The 19,023-nt window shown below is 52.8% G+C and overlaps 1 protein-coding gene across 1 annotated transcript; it reads left to right on the forward strand.

Moving 5' to 3' along the window:
• Positions 1-3,470: 3,470 nt before the first annotated feature.
• Positions 3,471-4,097, forward strand: LOC134428888 (GTP-binding protein Rhes-like). Its single transcript, XM_063175910.1, has one exon. The coding sequence runs from the start codon at positions 3,471-3,473 to the stop codon at positions 4,095-4,097; it is 627 nt and encodes a 208-aa protein (XP_063031980.1).
• The last annotated feature ends 14,926 nt before the right edge of the window (positions 4,098-19,023 follow it).

Raw genomic sequence — 19,023 nt, forward strand, 5'->3', positions numbered from 1 at the left:
CCCTGCACAGGGTTGGACTTGGGGTAAGGATGACCATGAACATCTCCAGGCTTGCTCCAGACCTGCCTCTGATCGTTGGGGCGGGGACTGCACCCGCCCCAAACCCATCCCACACTCCACATCTCTCCCTGCTCCATCCCAGCCCACATCTCACCTTGCCCCAAACCCACCCCATATCTCAGCCCTGCCCCAAACCCACCCCACACCCCACCCTCACCCTGCCCCAAACGCACCCCACATCTCACCCTGCCCCAAACCCATCCCACACCTCACCCTGCTCCATCCCAGCTCCTGCCCAGCACTGCTGTCATCCCTTCCCCATTCCCCCTCCTCCCTGCCCTGCTCAGGGCTCCTTTCCCTCCCTCCCTGTCTCATTCCTGTGTCCCTGGGGTGTCACAATCCCCTGTCCCCTGGGCTCGCTCTGGCTCAGCCCTGGCAGAGGCTTTGCCCTGCCATGCTCCAGTGCCTGTGGGTGCAGGATCCAAACCACACCTGGATCACAAAACCCCACAGATGGATGCTGGGCACTCCCACGAGCCATCCCAGCCCCACTGGGCAGCACGCAGAGCTTTTCCATCCATCACTGTCCCCATCTCCAAGTGCCCATAAAGGCCCTGTGAGTCTTTCCCTGGAAGAAACACAGACTGAAATTTTTTTTTTTTTTGGGGGGTAATACCTGACCCTAACTGCTTGAAAAATTCAGAATTTAGGGACTTTGGAGTGAGCACAAAGAGCTGCAGTGGCAAACAAGTCTCTGTGCTCATCCTTCCCTGCTCAGTCCCCCATGCTTTGCTTTCCCTGCTGTCAGGGGCCATAAGCTCACAGGGAACAGCTATCCATGCAAAAGGCCTTTGGAAATATTCATTGCTCATCTCCTAACAAGATTACCCTGAAATCCTCCATTGCTCTGAGGGAGATTTAAAACCTCTCAGGCTGTTGGTAACCATAGCAGCACAGATGTGAGAACTGAGGGGAGACAAGTGATGTGAAAAACCAGGGGGGCTGCAGAGCCTGGCTCTGTGAGGCTCTGTGTGACTCTGGGTGTGCCCACGGTGCCACAGCTCTGTGCCACAGCCAGGCTGGCCCTTCACCCTGCCCACACTCTGCAGGAGTGACCCACACCAAGGGCAGTGGTTGTGATGTGCCCCAGTCCTGGCTCCCACAGCACCAGGGTCCCTCCCCAAGCCCAGCTCTGGATGCCCTCCATGGATGGCATTGCTGCCTGGCATTTGCCTTCCCTGGGTGCCAGCAATAAGGGGGATGGTTTAGAGCCACGATGGGGTCCATGGAGCCCAAGATTCCCATTCCCTCCTGCCATGGGTTCCTCCTTCACCCTGGGCATCATTTCTGCACCTGTCAGGGAGAAGCTGGGTGTTGTGAGATTGCACATATCCATGTTTTGAGGCCCTTTGGAATGAAATTCTGGGAAAATGAGCAGCAGCAAGGTCACCACAGCCCCCATCACATCCTGAGAGCCTGCAGAGCTCTGCTGCAGCAGCTGGGAGGGACTGTGGGAAACCCTTTCCATCTCTCTTGAAAACCAAACACAAAGAGGCATTAACCAAATTCTTTCCTATTAAAAAAAATTAGGGGTTTGGCTTTAAACAGCTTCCAAGGGCTGGCTTGAGATTACTTGTCCTGCCTTGCTGCCTTCAGCTCCTCATTTGCACTGGCACCAAGCCCCATCACTGCTTCCTTCATGCACCCTCTGTTCATCCACTCCACCTCCAGGCTGTTACCCTGCCATCAAATCTTCTGCATCCCCAGCTCCTTCCAGTTCCCACAGCTCAGTCCTTGACATGTGGGATCTCCTCATGGCTCAGGAAGTGTCCCCAGATGGAGTTTCACGTTGGTGAGGGAAGGTGCATCACCACTGGACACCAATCCCACTGTCAGTCCTGCTGGGACCCAACCTTTCCCTTCTCCCAGGGCAGGCTGACACCAGGACACGGCCCTGCTCATCCTGATATAATCTCTTGGCTCTCCTGATAATAAGATCAGCTGGGAAAGCTCCTAACACAGCTAAAATGCACAATAACTGGAGAATGAAAAGGCAGGAGTAATTCCAGTGAAAAGGGTTTTGGAATCAACAGAACAAATTCATCCAGAGCTAAATTCTGGAACTGGCACTTGGCGATGGAAGAACACCTGAGTTAAAGCTCCAAAAAAACCACACATCCACAAATTTAGGTTAGAAACTTGTGACAGTGCTCACAGGGGTCTGAGGATGAGGGAAGAGATGAGGATCTGACTCCATGTTTCAGAAGGCTTGATTTATTATTTTATTATATATATTATATTAAAACTATACTAAAAGAATAGAAAAAAGGAATAGAAAAAGAAAGAATGATAACAAAAGCTTTGGTCTTGGACAGAGAGTCTAAGCCAGCTGACTGTGACTGGCCATTAATTAGAAACAACTGCATCAATCACAGATGCACCTGTTGCATTCCACAGCAGCAGATAACCATTGTTTACATTTTGTTCCTGAGGCCTCTCAGCTTCTCAGGAGGAAAAATCCTAAGGAAAGGATTTTCCATAAAACAGGTCTGTGACACAAACTTATTTGAACTTCTGTGCAAGCTCCCTTTGTGTTTGTACTTCGCATCAATCAGCTTCTGGGACAGCTCCAGGCTCCAGCGAGGGATGGAAGGTGAGTGCTGAGCAAACACACCTGGCTGGGGCAGCCTGCACCTCCAGAGCAACCCCAGAGCTGGGTCAGGGCCGTGGCTCCGGCATCTGCTCCCGGAGAGCCGCGCGTCGTCTTCGCGGAGATTTCATTTCCCCCTCTGGTTAAATATTTCACAAAAATCACCGGTAACTGACAGCTGAATGAGGAGGTTATGACAGACGGGAGAGCTTATTTTCCCCTTCCAGCCAAAGATTTCATCGCTTCACTGGAGATTGGGCACGTTCACAGCAGCTCTGTCTGCAGACGAGTGCGCAGGAAAAGCCGTGGGAAAAGCTGTCCAGCGCTGGCCACGAGCCACTCCAGGGCTGGGGATGGGCACTGAGTGTCCCCCACGCCAGGGCTGAGGATGGGCACTGAGTGTCCCCCAGGCCGGGCAGCTGCCGTGGCTCTGAGGGGACTGGCGGTGCCGCGCTTTCCTGCGCTAGCGGCGGCGATGCAGCAATGCTGCTGCTGCACTCCAGGGCTGCGCTGTGCGGATTGGCCCGCAGCACCCCGCTCTCCTCCCTCCCTGCCCTCCCTCCTCCAGCACCCACAACCCTCAGAGATTGGACAGCTTGGTGCCACATGGCACAGAGGGACCAGGATAAAAAAATGAGCCGGGCTCGCGGCTTGTAGAGTCCGCGGAGAGAAGTTCGCGGAGCAGTGACACCAACATTCCTTGGCTGCGCTGAGTCACAGGAGGACGGGCAGAGGGACACACCACCGGGGCTGCAGGCACCCAGGGACACCTGCAGGGTGAGCACCAGCTGCGGAGCATCCTGTCCCCTCCGTGCCAGCCATGTCCCTGGTGGCCAAGGAGAAGAACCACGTCCGCTTGGTTTTCCTGGGAGCCGCCGGCGTGGGCAAGACCTCTCTGATCCGGCGCTTCCTGCTGGACACCTTCGAGCCCAAGCACCGGCGCACGGTGGAGGAGCTGCACAGCCAGGAGTACGAGGTGAGCGGGGCCACGGTCAAGGTGGAGATCCTGGACACCAGCGGCAGCTACTCCTTCCCGGCCATGAGGAAGCTCTCCATCCAGAACAGCGACGCCTTCGCCCTGGTCTACGCCGTGGACGACGCCGAGTCCTTCGAGAGCGTCAAGAGCCTGCGGGAGGAGATCCTGGAGGTGAAGGAGGACAAGTTCCCTCCCATCGTGGTGGTGGGCAACAAGGCGGAGAGCGGCGGCGAGCGGCGCGTGCCCCTGGAGGAGGCGCTGGCGCTGGTGGAGCTGGACTGGAACGGGCGCTTCGTGGAGGCGTCGGCCAAGGACAACCAGAACGTGCTGGAGGTGTTCAGGGAGCTGCTGCAGCAGGCCAACCTGCCCAGCCGGCTCAGCCCCGCGCTCTGCAAGAGGAGGGAGACGCTGCCCAAGGAGCAGGCGCTCCGGCCGCCCATGAACAAGACCAACAGCTGCTCCGTGTGCTGAGCCGCTGCCCCGCGGCTGGCACCGCCTGCAAACTCAGGTGGGCTGGGTGGGAGAGGCTCTGCCTCGGCCAAAACCTCCCCTGCTGCCTCCCACCCCTTCCCTCCCGTTCCCCACCCAGCCCACAGGAGCGCAGCGGGCGGGAGGTGACAGGGAGGTGGGATGCTGGGTGCTGGATGGGTGCGGGGAACTCCCAAAAAAGCAGGAGGCTCACCTGGGGAGCAGCCGTGGGTCAGGCAGGGCAGGACGGGCAGGGGGCACAAACACCAGGGCCCTGGCAGATGTGGGCACCTGCAGCTGCATCACCGCTGTCCCAGGGCACTCAGGTCCGGTGTCACCTCGTCCCAAGCACCTCCAAGCTCCTGGCATGGCTCTGGCACCCACAGCACATCCTGAGCCTGTACCTGGCGTAGAGCATGTGATAGGGTGGTCTGTGCATCAGTTTGGTTTTCTCTATTCTCTTTCTGTTTGGTTTGTTTGTTTTTTTTTAAGCATTCCAAATAAATAAATTGTTGCAAAGTGGAGCTGGAAAATGTCTCGGTTTCTTTCTCCTGTATTTCAGGTGCTGCAGTGCCTGCTATCAGTGTTTTATGCTCTTATCACTGAATTTTGGCTTCTCTCCTCTGTGCTCCAGCCTCATGTGGAGTGTCCTGGCACTGGAGGAGCCTCCCCTGGCAGTGCCAGGACATTCAGAGTTATAATTTTTCTAATAATTTACCTACCCTGAAGTTTTTACCAAGCAGCAGAGACCAACAATAAAACACCTTCTCACCTCTGAGCACAGAAAATAACACCCAGCCATTAAAAGACAGCTGATCCACCGAAATAAAAACACAAACATGTTGAAAGGACATAATAAATGGCACAGGGGGAGGCACAGAGGAGCCGTGTTTGCTGTTCTGAGTGTGCCCTGAACTGATTTACTCTCCCTTCACACAGCCCAGCCTGGCTGTAATGAGCACTTAACCTGCTCAGCAGCCCCCCCCACACACCAGCAATGGAGATATCAAAGCCTGATGGATAAAGAGCCACCCTCCAGAGCCACAGGGGATGGGTGGTTTGGGGTCTGCAGCTCTCAGCAGCCCAGCCCTGCAGGAGGGGGGGTCCTGATCAGCTGGGGAGGCACCTGGGGGTCCCAGGGGAGCAGCAGGGAGAGCTCAGCCTGCCCTGGGCATCACTGCTGGCACACCTCGGTGCCACCCCTCCCGTGGGCACTGCAGCCACAACAGCGAGCTCCAGACAGGGAAAACCCTCCCAGGGCATGGGGTGAGGCTGGGGACAGCCAGGGCAGGGCACAGCTGGGGGGCACAGGCAGCACAGCGGACAGGCAGGTGCCACCAGGACCCGCTTATCAAAAAAGTGAGGATGAGGAATCAAATCCAGCTTGCAATAATATTTCCTGAATGAGAGAAACTGTGGTTTATGTCTTCACCCCATAGAAATTGCCAGCTAGGTGGCCAGAGGATTGTTACAACCTAGTCTGCAGTTTATTAAAAAGGAAATTTGTCTACTTCCCCCTCCTCCAACTTCCTCATTGTCCAACCAAAATATAGTATATCCATGGAATAAATAATTGCCTTTTTTTTTTTCACAACTTGAATAGTCCAGAGTAAAACCCCGTGCACATTGGGGATCTGTGGATTACAGATGGGTATTTTTGGAAAATAAAAATACCCAGGTTGCCCTCACCTCTGCCTCACAGCTGTGTGCCTCATGCTGCCACCAGGACACTGCCCCAGGTGTGTGGCTGTCCCTTGTCCAGTGGCTTGGGGACACACAGGGCTGCCCTGGATGGAGCCTTTCTTGGGGAAAGGGGATTCCCTGCAGGGAAGGACCAGGAACAGCTCATTTTGGGCAGCTGACCCAACCTTGTGCCTGGGGAAAGGGAATTCCCTGCAGGGAATGAACACCAGGACCAGCTCACTTTGGGCAGCTGACCCGGCGCGGTGCCCCCTGCCCGCAGCAGGGCCGGGTGTGAGGGATGCAGGCACAGGGATGTGCCCACCAGGGACCCCTGCCAGGGCTGTCCCTGCCCACCCCAGCCATGCAGGGCCCCCAGCTCTCAGTAGCAGCCAGTCCTGCCCCAGTTCCGCCCCTCCCAGGGCGGGTTTGGGTTTGGGGGATGCAGAATCAGGAGCCCCAGGCCCTTTGGTTCACAGCACTGTGCTAAAAACAGAAGGAAAATCTCTCTGCATTGTGGAGAGAGGACGATGGGACGGGCAAGGCTGGCTGTGATCCATGGCCATGGCCTGGAAACAGCCCCTCTTGGGGGTCCCAGCGGCCTCCCCAGGCTCAGAGCCCCCCGAGCTGCCCCCCTGTGCCCATCTCAGCCTTCCCTGGGGGCTCCAGGACCCCAAATCCCAGCCAGCCCAGCCCACGACCTGCGGGGTGCAGCAGCCACTGCTCCGCAGGTGGATCCTGACCATGAGATGCTGCAGCTGCAGCTGATGCAGGAACAGGGACCCTGGAGGTGCAGGAGATGCTCAGGGAGGTGCTGGAGGCTCGGAGCTGCAGGAGGAGGTGATGGAGCTGCTGATGAAGGCGCCGGAGCTGCAGAGGGACATGCAGGAGATGCAGGAGATGCAGGAGGTGCAGGAGGTGCAGAGGGAGATGCAGGAGGTGCAGGAGGAGGGGCAGGAGGTGCAAAGGGAGGTGCAGGAGATGCAGGAGATGCAGGAGGTGCAGAGGGACATGCAGATGCAGGAGGTGCAAAGGGAGATGCAGGAGGTGCAGGAGATGCACAGGGAGGTGCTGGAGGCTCGGAGCTGCAGGAGGAGGCGATGGAGCTGCTGATGAAGGCGCAGGAGCTGCAGAGGGACATGCAGCAGATGCTGCAAGTGCAGAGGGACATGCAGGAGGTGCAGGAGGTCCAGAGGAACAGGCAGATGATGCTGGAGATGCTGGAGGCGCAGGAGGTGCAGAGGAAGATGCAGGAGGTGCAGGAGGTCCAGAGGAACATGCAGGAGGTGCAGAGGGACGTGCAGGAGATGCTGGAGGTGCAGGAGGTCCAGAGGAACATGCAGGAGGTGCAGAGGGACGTGCAGGAGATGCAGAGGAAGATGCAGGAGGTGCCGGAGCTTCGCACGCAGCTCCGGAGCCCGGGCCCGGCCGCACCTCCTGCCCCGGCAGCGCGGGGCTCCAGCAAAGAGCGGAGCCATTGGAGGAGCTCTCCAGCACCCATCGCCCCTCGCCCAATGCCCGCCAGCCTTGTAGAGCCCCCCCCGCCCCCTGCCAGCCTTGGAGAGCCCCCCCGGGGCCGCCCCCAGCCCCATCGGCCCCCGGGCAGGGCAGGGCAGGGGCGCGGGGCAGCGCACGGGGATGGGGTGGGGATGAAGGGATGGGGTGGGGTCACAGCGATGGTGTGGGGTTAAAGGGATGGGGCAGGGACACAAGGATGGTGTAGGGACACGGGGATGGTGTCGGGATAAAGGGACAGTGCAAGGACACAGAGGGTGCAGGGACACAGGGATGGTGTAGGAACACAAGGATGGTGCAGGGATACAGGGATGGTCCAGGGGTGGTCCAGGGATGGTGTAGAGGTGATGGAATGTTGGGGGGACACAAGACAGATGATGGACTTTGGACCTGGTTAACGTAAGAGATTTGATAACAGGATGCCTTGGCAAAGGCAAACGGAACTTTGAAAATTAGACCTGGATTGCGAGAAGATTTAATTAGACAGGTTTGCCGGAGAAAGAAAATCCCATTAAACTCTGCAAGCAAGAGATGTTATATGCAGAAGTTTGTATATGTGATTTAAACCTCATCATTGTAGTACACATTACTTGTCTCCTTGAAATCATATATAAGTGTTTGTATCCCACAATAAAATCGGATTCTGATCACCAAGTCAGTCTCTCTCATCTCCATCCCCTCACATGGGGGTGGTGCAGGAATGGTGTAAGGGCGCAGGGATGATGTAGGGATAAAGGGATGGTGTAGGGGTGCAGGAATAGTGCAGAGGTACAGGGGGAATGGCATATGGGGATGGTGCAGGGACACAGGGACGGTGCAGGGATAAAAGGACGGTATAGGGGTACAAGGATGGTGCAGGGACCCAGGGATGGTGTAGGGGTACAAGGATGGTGCAGGGACCCAGGGATGGTGTAGGGGTACAAGGATGGTGCAGGGACCCAGGGATGGTATAGGGGTACAAGGATGGTGCAGGGACACACGGGTAATGGGGTGCAGGGATCCCCAGCCCTTCAGCCCCCACCTGCACCCCTCTCTGGGCACTGTGGGTTTGGGAGGGTGTTTCATGGCTCCCATGCAATGCTGTGGCTGGGGTGGCTCTGCTGGGGTTGCAATCACCTTGTTGGGCCTTGGCTCAGGCAGCTGTGGCCCTGCAGGGCCCTGACTCAGCTCTGCCCTGGAGCACTGGGCTGTGCAGAGGAGTTACCTGTGACCCTGGGTACCCACAGCTCCTGGGGCTCAGGGGAGCAGCAGGTGGAGGAGATCTGGCCTTCAGAGCAGCTGCTGGTGCCCCACAGGAGATCCAGCATGCAGAGGGGAAGGTTCCCTGGTTGGGCACCCAGGGCTGCTGCAGGGGCAGGGGATCCAGGGAATCTGGAAAATCTGCAGCGAGCCCTGTGCAGGCAGCACCTGCTGTCCTGGCTGCTCTGTGATCCCATCCCCGGGGCTGCAGGGATTCCATTGCCTGGCTCTCCGTGCTCAGGTTAAAGCTGGAGCTGCCTTTCCCTGCCTGGGCTGGTGTGATGTCCATGTGCAGAGGGATGGGGAATGTTCTGCAGGGGACAAAGGCACAGTGGGACAAAGGCTCTGGGGTGGCCGTGGCCGTGGCTGTCCCTGCTCCGGGTGCTCTGGAGATCCCAGAGCAGTGAGGGATGTGCCAGGACACAGCCAGCTCCCCAGTGCTGCCCTGCCTGGAGCTCTGGGGCTGTTTTCTCTACAAAAAGCATCACAGTGAACTCACAGAACCCAGGGCTGCTCTTCCAGCTCCCAAAACACCAGAAAGATCTGGAACATCTTCCTGCTGTCCCTGTCCTTCCCCCAGCTGCACCACTTCACTTCAGACACCTGCCTGTCCTCACCTTGGGAGAAAAGCTCCGTGTGATCCCTCCTGTTCTGTTCCACATTGTCAGGAAGATTCATCCACAAACACCAGAGGTTTCTGTCCAAAAAGGAGACAGAGGAGTCCTTTTACTTCATTTGAATAAAGGGAGAGGCCATGGGGCATTCCCCTGAGGTCTCTTAAGTTTTTGGAGGATGCAGCCTCCTTTTTATCCAATTTCCCTTCTCCCTTTGCCCATTTCTGAGGTACCTGAGAGGTACAGACTTCCTGGAATTCTTGATACCAGAGATTTCCCTCTAATGTACAACCCTAATTTTTAATTCTTATAGAATTTATGTTTTTTCCCCATTATTTCTTTCATCTTTCAATATCCAATTCCATTTATCAGCAAACCTACAAACAAACTGTTTAAATGCAAATCTCTTTTTTTCCCGTCCATTAATCAGCAGAATCCTTCCCATCGTTTCTTTTATACTTTTATCTACCAGCAGCCCCACAGTTTGTTTGTGAGGACAAACCCGTCGTTCCTCTCAGCATCATGTGGCACAACCCCGAACAGATGAGAGATGCTCGAGCTTCATTTGTGAGCACAAACAACTCGGGAAGGGGCAGAGGCTGGGCCAGGAGCAGCTCTGATTAATTGGCTTTGATTAATTGGCTCTGATTAATTGGCTCTGGCTGCTGCTCTGGGCTCAGGCCCTGGTTGATGGGCACTGAAAAACGCCAACCACTTGTTTTTAAAATTTTGAAAGTTTAATAGTAATAAAATGGTTATACAAATAATAATATAATTAGAGTAATAAAAATTGGACAATTTGGATTAGGACAATAGGAGACAATAAAAACAAAGAGTTACAGATGGTCCAGGTACCTTTTTCTGGGCAAAATAAGCCCGAAAAAGGACACACATTAACAAAGGATTAACCCTTGAAAACAATAACCTGTTGCATATTCATACACTTCATACATGATGCATAAATTCCATTCAAACGCAGGATTCTGTCTGGTCATCTTCAACTTCTTCCTTTGAATCCTAACGGTGTCTTCAGGGTTGAGTGAGGCAGGAAGAAGTTCATTTCTCCTGATAATGGAGCAATAAATTCAATTTCTCCGAAAGATTTCGGTGTCCTGTGGCTGCTATCTCAGTGCAAGTCCTCTCTTAAAAAAAGTATCCTACATAGCATAGTTTCTATTTTAACATTATGTTCTAACCTAAAACTACAACTAACACACTACTTAAGAAAATTAATACAGCATCACTTTCTAACATAACACATACAATATTCATTTCAATATTTGCGAAAAGCCAATCATAAAATACGCATTTTTCACAGGCACGAACGCCCACGCCAAGGACACCCGACAGAGGAGCAAAACATTTCAAACCCCAGAGCGGCTCTTACTCGTTGAGGGGTAATTAAGGGTGTTTGCCTTGAAACGCTGAGTGCTCTGCAGAGAACAAACCTCATCACATGAGCCCCATTAGGGCTCTCCCGGCCGGCTGCCATTCGGGGAATTGTGGCGTTGTTGAGGCTGCAAAAGGCCTGGAAGGTCGCCGAGTTCCCGGAGCTGAAGGGAGCAGCGGGAGCATCCTCGGGGCTGCATCCCCGACACGCAGCTCCCGCCTGGGGACCAAAACACGGGTCCCTTCTGCCAGGGGGATGAGAGGGAACAGCCTCAGGGTTCTCCAGGGGAGGTTTAGATGGGACACTGGGGGAAATTTCTTCTCCGAAAGGTTTGCCCAGCCCTGCTGTTATGAGTAGAAAAGTTGCCCATTTTTTCACAAAAGGTTGCAGAGCTCTCAGGTTGGGCCGGTTGCTGCCAGGGTGGAGTTGTAGCTGTTTGTTGTTGTAATCACCTGTTGTTAATAGATTCTCGTTAACTGCCTGTCGTTGATGGTTGAGAATTCCCATTTTTGTCGAGTGGAGGATGGCACACGGGACGGTGAAGAGGTGGGGACATCGGGGTTGGCATGCAAAGGCAGAAGCCCCTCACCAAACCTAGCAAAACCCCTAAAAACAACGAGCCAACACGGAACTGAGGGATCGAAGTGATGTCTAGACGTGAGGAACAGAATCCGGTGTCTGCTAAGACCCTTTCACCCCTCACCCTAACCTCAAAAGATGCTGGCTGGACAGAGGACCCTGAATATCAAACCAAAAAACTGGGAATTTTGTGATGTTCTCATGAGGATGGAGCTCCCAGCTCTGCCTACAGACCAGCAGACAAAGCTGCGCTTCTTTTCCTCCTCCTCTGTGCCACTCCTGGGAGCAGTGGTGACATATGTGTGATCCATCCATTCTTCCCACCCAAGCTGATTTTTAATAAAGGCATTAAAAGGAGAGAAATCTCCTGCCCTGTTTATTTCACTGGCACAGGGCAGTGGTGGAGTCACTGATTTAAAGGACACGTGGATGTGGCACTTGGGGACATGGGTTAGAGGTGAGCTTGGCAGGGCTGGGTTGGCCATCGGATTTCTTGGCCTTGGAGGATTTTCCCAGCCCTGGTGATGCCATGGCTGGATCCAAGCACAGCTCACGGTCCTGGATTCACCCTCTGCCTGTGGAACCAGCCCCGTGCGGGGCGACCCCAGCGCCCCCTGCTCTGCAGAGCGGCCTCCAGCACACGGAGCTCCCCCGGCAGCAGCGCGGGACACAAAACCCACCTGGAATTGTGTCCTAGAAAAGAATGTTATAAAGAAACAAACAAAAAAAACGAAAAAAAACCAACCCCAAAACAAAACCACCAACAAAACCGGGCCGGGGCTCGGAGCGGCTCCCTGGCGCCACCCTGTGGCGACACCGGGAATTGCAGCAGGGACAGGCGGGGGACTCGGTGACACCCGCGACAACGGGAACCTGTGACCTCTGACCCCTGCGACAACGGGATCCTGTGACCGCCGACCCTTGTGACAATGGATCCTGTGACCAGTGACCCCAGCGACTATGGAAACATGTGACCCCTGACCACTGACCCCTGTGACAATGGATCCTGTGACCACCGACCCTTGTGACAATGGATCCTGTGACCCCTGACCCCTGTGACAATGGATCCTGTGACCCCTGACCACTGACCCCTGTGACAATGGATCCTGAGACCACTGACCCCTGTGACAATGGATCCTGTGACCACCGACCCTTGTGACAATGGATCCTGTGACCTCTGACCCCTGTGACAATGGATCCTGTGACCCTTGACCACTGACCCCTGTGACAATGGGATCCTGTGACCCTTGACCACTGATCCCTGTGACAGTGGGATCCTGTGACCAGTGACCCTTGTGACAATGGGATCCTGTGACCCCTGACCCCTGTGACCACCAATCCCTGGTACCGCCATACCGCCAACCCCCCCCATCATCAATCCCCTGTGACCACCAACCCCTGCAAACACCAGCTCCTCTGACTGACCCCCCTGACCACCAGTCCTTCTGACCACCAGTCCCTCTGAACACTGACCCCTGTGTGCCCTGTGACCACCAGCTCAGGCATGGAGCCACTGCAGATTTCTTCCCCGGGACAGAACAGATTGCAGGAGCTCAGGGAGCCACCCACTGCAGGGCTCCAGGTGTTTGCAAAGAGGATTTAGAGTCCTCTGCCTTTTAATTGGCAGCTCAAAGCTCAGCGTGCTGTGCTTTGCTTGACACAAAGGCTTTTCAGAATCAAGGGGCTCCATGAGGAGCTGCTCTGCCAACACCTGTGTCCATGGCTGCATCCTTCAGAGTACCCAGGCAGCCCTCAGGACAGCTCTGACCCTGCAGGCTCATGGTTGTGCCTTCACAGAATGGGGCTGCTGCAGAAAATGAGAGGAAAAGTGGGGTTTGTTCCCCTGGCACAAAGCTGTGCCCTGCAAGGGCAGGGCTCCCGGGCTGGGCAACACCACCACAACCACAGGAATCTCCACTCCAAGCAGGGCCTGCCCAGATTTCACTGCAGGGTGAAATCCCCATCCTGGCTCTGCCCTTAATCCCAGGGCAGCAGAATCCAGCCTTGTCGGTGCTCTAGGAGCCCTGATGTCCCTCTTGCTGCAGTCTTGGAACCCATGGGGACATGCCAAGGTGCTGGCAACCATTTCTTGTTTTGCAGACCATGGACTTTCAGAGATTTCCGTGATAAATATGTAAAAGAAAAAGTGAAAAAAAAAAAAAAGAGTAAAAGTAAAATACTTGATAAGTCCTCTGATTTGTTATTTCTGCTCTCAGGTCCCACACAGGACAGCAGCTGGGCACACAGCTGATCCCTCTGTGGTGACAAGGAAACCAGCAGAGCACTTTTAAGAATGCATCAACCCTTGCTGTGCCAGGGGAATGCTGCACTTTAAATGTCTCCTATTGACAAGAACTCTAGGAATAACCCCTTTTGAAAAATGTGATTTTTGGCCTCTTAACTTTGTTGAAGGTCCAAGTAGAAAAGGAGACTTCAACCAATTCCCTTCAGACTCACTTCAGAAAGTTTTCCTCTCATCTAAAGACGGTGCCCACAGGGGGTTCCCATGTCCTAGAACACCTGGATTCTCTAAAACAGATCAAAATTCAGTGTTTGAGCTGCAAGGGCATAAGGATCACCATCTCTGCTGTGAGATGGCAGTACTAGATGACACAACCTCCTGTCTTTTACTGGGTCCTGTTATTTCTTATTACTTTGCTTTTCCTTCTGCCCCCCCCCCCCCATTTAAGGATAAAAGCAAAAATTACCAACACTGTCTTAAATTTTCTATTATGAGGGTTTAGTGTTTTGTGCTTAGCTCACACTAAATAACAAAAAATACTTTTGTGCTGCAGACAGAGTTTTAAAGCTTTATTCTCCACTAAACCCAGTTTGAGTCCCTGAATGGCTGTGCCCAAAAGCAGCACCAAGGGATGTCCAAGGACTTGTCCTAGGCTGCAGTCACTGCTGGTCCCAAGTGCCCAACTTTGTGTTTTGTGCTTCAGAAGAGCCCCCAGAAAAGGGATTATTCCAAGAAAGGTGCTGAAGCAGCCTGAGGAAATGATTTTGAAACTACTCCCAGCTGTGCTCCCAGCCAGGGGACTGTGGAACCCAAAATTCACAACCCAAGAGGCACAGAAATCTCAGGAGCAAGAAATAAAGGATGTGAGTCCAAAACAGTGACCTGGACACAGCTCCAGAACCAGCTCAGTGCTTGTGTTTACACAGTGCTGCTGTAGAGAAATGCATCACTGAGCCAACAGGGAAAACAATTTTTTGTTTTGTTGTGGCTCCCTTTCCTTTCCTTTCCTTTCCTTTCCTTTCCTTTCCTTTCCTTTCCTTTCCTTTCCTTTCCTTTCCTTTCCTTTCCTTTCCTTTCCTTTCCTTTCCTTTCCTTTCCTTTCCTTTCCTTTCCTTTCCTTTCCTTTCCTTTCCTTTCCTTTCCTTTCCTTTCCTTTCCTTTCCTTTCCTTTCCTTTCCTTTCCTTTCCTTTCCTTTCCTTTCCTTCCCTTCCCTTCCCTTCCCTTCCCTTCCCTTCCCTTCCCTTCCCTTCCCTTCCCTTCCCTTCCCTTCCCTTCCCTTCCCTTCCCTTCCCTTCCCTTCCCTTCCCTTCCCTTCCCTTCCCTTCCCTTCCCTTCCCTTCCCTTTTTTTTCTTCTTCCCCTTTCCCTTCCCCTTTATTTTTTTCCTTTCTTTGTTTTTTTTTTTTTTTTTTTTTTTTTTTCATTTTTAATGTAATTTTTAGTCCTTTCAGCAATGAGTCTCCCCTATAAACCTGGCAATCCCTGTGCAATTCCCTGTGCTCTCCAGCTCCATCCTCCCTTGGATGCTGCAGGCTCAGGCAGCTCAGGGGAATTGTGCTGGCAAACACAATCCTGGCAGGTGTTTTTTTGGAAAATCCTCATCAATAAAGGCATCACAGGGTGATCAGAGCCATTTGCAATCTTTTCCTTCAGGATTTGTGATTTTCTCCAGCAAAGAGCCGAGGGCTGCTGAGCTGTGGGGGCTGATGTCTGTCCCCTCCTCTGGCTTTCAGGTATTTTGTGCCTCTGCTCAATCTCCCACTGGGATTACAGCTCTAATTAGGCAACTTCCAGACTTCACACAGGCAGAAGCTGCCATTCTTTACCTGGGGAATAATCACCTCCTCTGCCTTTATCAGAAGTTCCCTGGCATCTGTAGGTAGGGAAGAGATGGGAGGGACAGAGACAAGTGACAGGAAGAGGCAGGAAAAGTGGGCCTTGCTGGAAATGGGATAAAATAATGAAAAAATGTGAGGTTTTTCTGCTCCTGTGGGGTATTCCTGTGAGTAAAACATAATTGTAAAGCCTGAATATTGTAGCCAAAACAAGGAGACCCACTGTAAAAATGGAAAGAGGATCTGCTCTTTTCCAACACCACCAGTCACACAAGTCTGCAGCCTGCCTGAATATGTTCTCAGTATAAAAGAAGAATTAATTCAGATAAATTAAGAACTGGGCAAAGGATCCAGGAGGTGGAACAACAGAAAAATTACAGAGGAATTTGCCACAGTGGTGAATATTGTCAAGACCATGCCTTGAACAAAACGAACATTTAAAATCATGAAGTATTAACTCAGGACAGACAGATGGGACAGACTCACCTCTCCCAGGACTGAGCAGCCCCACAGGTGGGTCAAGGCAAACCCCCTTTACCAACAACCACATTTATTGACAGCAGAGCAGCTCATTGTGTTTGATTCCATTTTAATATCCCCGAAACCAGGACTGCACCGGGACCACAAATTCATTCACAAGTGACTCATTTCCAACACATGGGATGGGAAAAAACGAACATGAGGAGGGCACACAGGGCAAAAATCATCCAGAAATCATCCAAAAATCATCTCCTCTTGGTGGAACATCCTCCTGGGAGAGTGGGAGCAGAGCGGGCACTGTCTGTGCTGTGGGCACAGGAGCTGGAACAGGGGAAGGCACAGGAGAGAGCACAGGAGAGGGCACAGGAGCAGGAACACAAATGGGCACAGGAGCTGGCACAGGAGCTGTAACAAGGGAAGGCACAGGAGAGCACAGGAGAGAGCACAGGAGAGGGCACAGGAGAGGGAACAGGAGAGGGCACAGGAGCTGGCACAGGAGAGGAGCTGGAACACAAATGGGCACAGGAGCTGGCACACAAATGGGCACAGGAGCTGGCACAGGAGAGGGCACAGGAGCTGGCACAGAAGGGGGCAAAGGAATTGGAATAGGAGCTGGCACAGGAATGGGCACAGGAACTGGCACAGGAGAGGGCACAGGAGCTGGCACAGGAATGGGCACAGGAGCTGGCACAGGAGCTGGGTGTGCCGGGCTCTCTCCCGAGTTACAGGGCACGGAGGGCAGGGGGTGCTGAGGGCACAGTGCAGCTCCCGCAGCTCAGGTGAATCTCACGGAGGTGACACAGGGACACGGGGGGGGACAGTCCCGGCTCCCGCAGGTGAGTGAATCTCACGGGGGTGACACAGGGACACGGGGGTGACAGTCCCGGCTCCCACAGCTCAGGTGAATCTCACGGGGGTGACACAGGGACACGGGGGGACAGTCCCGGCTCCCGCAGCTCAGGTGAATCTCACGGAGGTGACACAGGGACACGGGGGGACAGTCCCGGCTCCCGCAGCCGCTGCTGGAGCCGCGGTGGCCCCGGGCTCGGTGGCGCCGTGCGGGGACACCCGGGGGTCCCGAGCCCGGTTCTGCAGCGCTGCCCGGCCCCGCAAGACACCCAGGGTTGGACACCCCGAGCAGCACAGACGGGTGCGGGGCTGTGACCGTGTTCACAGGGACCTGAGGATGAGGGGAGAGAGGAGGATCTGACTCCATGTTTCAGAAGGCTTGATTTATTATTTTATGATATATATTAAAACTATTCTAAAAGAATAGAAGAAAGGATTTCATCAGAAGGCTGGCTAAGAATAGAAAAGGAAATTAATAACAAAGGCTTGTGGTTCGGACAGTCTGAGCCAGCTGACTGTGATTGGCCATTAATTAGAAACAACCACATGAGACCAATCCCAGATGCACCTGTTGCATTCCACAGCAGCAGATAATTTTTTACATTTTGTTCTTGAGGCCTCCCATCTTCTCAGGAGAAAAAATCCCAAGGAAAGGATTTTCCATAAAGATGTCTGTGACATCGGGGGATGCTCAGCTCACCTCGGGTCCTCCACGCTGTGGCTGCCCACAACCCAAATCCTAAAATGTTTTCTAATTTCATTTCCAGACTCTTCCAACTGCAGTAATTCTTAACATATACAGATAGCCATATACATTTTTTTTGTTGTTTTTAATTTAAAAGCTCCTTCACATACACAATCATATTTTGAATTAGCAAGAACAATAATATATTTCTGGGAGAATAGCAAAACATCTGCTCTGCCAGTGCCACCCACAAACTAGACAAAGAACTAAGAAATCTGACAGTTTCAGACCACTTAGGAAAGAGAAATTCTCTTGGCCTAAAGACAGGGAGCCATGCAGTGAAGGTGCCATGGAGGGTACAGCAAATGCAATATACAGAAAAACACAAACTGTTAAAAATGTTTTCTTGTAAAGATTCTGCAGCCAGAGGGTGAATCCTGATCATCAGGAGCTTTCTTTACAATTTAAGAAATAATGGATAGGATTGAAGCAGAAGAATGACACTGAAAAAAATAAAGAGATATGCAAACACTGAAAGATCGATTTTGGCCTGAAGCTGAAATTTCCTTTAATGTATCGGGAGGGGTTCTGAATTTTAAGAGTGCATCTGGTTTACAAAAAGTTGTTGCTGCCAACCTCATGGAAGAATAAAACATCTGACTCTAAGGGACCTCAATGTCTTGGCAACAAGGCCCAGAGACACCAAAACTGAAAGCCCTCCTTACCAAGGACAAAATGCCCAACAAAACACAAACCCAAGAAAGAATCAGAGAAGGAAAAGAAAAGGCAACTCTCTTTTATGTTTCATTATAAACACCTGGAAGAGAAAAAAAAAATGGAGGTGGGAGTGGAAGCAGCTTCCAGTGAAAAACAGCGGTGTGATTTTGGGGCCAGATCAATCAAATTGGCAGAACAGGCTCCAGACTGGGAGGTTTTGCTGTTTCCACATCAGAAGTTATCCCAAAGCTGAATTTGAGTATTTTAACTATATCATAGCTGCCAGCACAACTCAGACCCAACTGCCCACTGGGTTTTTCCTGGGAATTCTGGCTCATGGACAATCCCAGTAACTTTGGGTGGTGCCTCGGGGCTGGAACAACCCTCAAGGACCCAACTGTTCATGGCAGGTTCTCCTCCCCAAATGGAGGTGGGGAATGAGCTCCTCTGCACAAACTCACACCCCTGAGACCCTGCTGAGCATCACCCCCAGCACCAGCGGGGGCTCAGGGACTGCTTTGGGGGAGGCAGAAACCCCAGGGAATGGAGCAAGGCTGGGATCCCTCCATGAACCCCCAGCCCTGCACTGACATCTTGGGGTTAAAAGAACATTCAAGTGGTGAACATCTTCCTAAACTAAAACCCTGCAAGGCCAAACATGAAGAACATGTTTTCATTAGAGCTGTAATGAAAGTATTTTGCTGTTTCTCCCCTTTTTAAGGGCTATTGCTCACCTCAAAAAGATCAGATCTGTAAAATGGCATTTAGAGACACCCAGGGCCAGAAACTGGGGAGGAGCCCCAGCCTAGCTGGAGGGGGTAACAAACAACCTACTGTGTGACTGGAGACATGGATAAATGAGAAAAAACCAGAATCTGAAGGCAAAAATGGGATCTGCTGCTCCTGGATGAGATGTGCAAAGTGTTGATGGAAAAGCTCATGAGTGTCACCAGCAGAGAGCAGAGGGGTGACCACAACAGGAGGGGTTTGCCTGTCTGTACACAGCATTCTCATTCAAAATTAAACTCCTTCCATGAAATACCTTCACAGATTTAACAATATATATATATATTTAGTATCCCCTGCATAAAAGAAAAGTACACG

This window comes from Melospiza melodia, chromosome 24 (genome assembly GCF_035770615.1).
Source record: "Melospiza melodia melodia isolate bMelMel2 chromosome 24, bMelMel2.pri, whole genome shotgun sequence".
Taxonomy (NCBI): Eukaryota; Metazoa; Chordata; class Aves; order Passeriformes; family Passerellidae; genus Melospiza; species Melospiza melodia.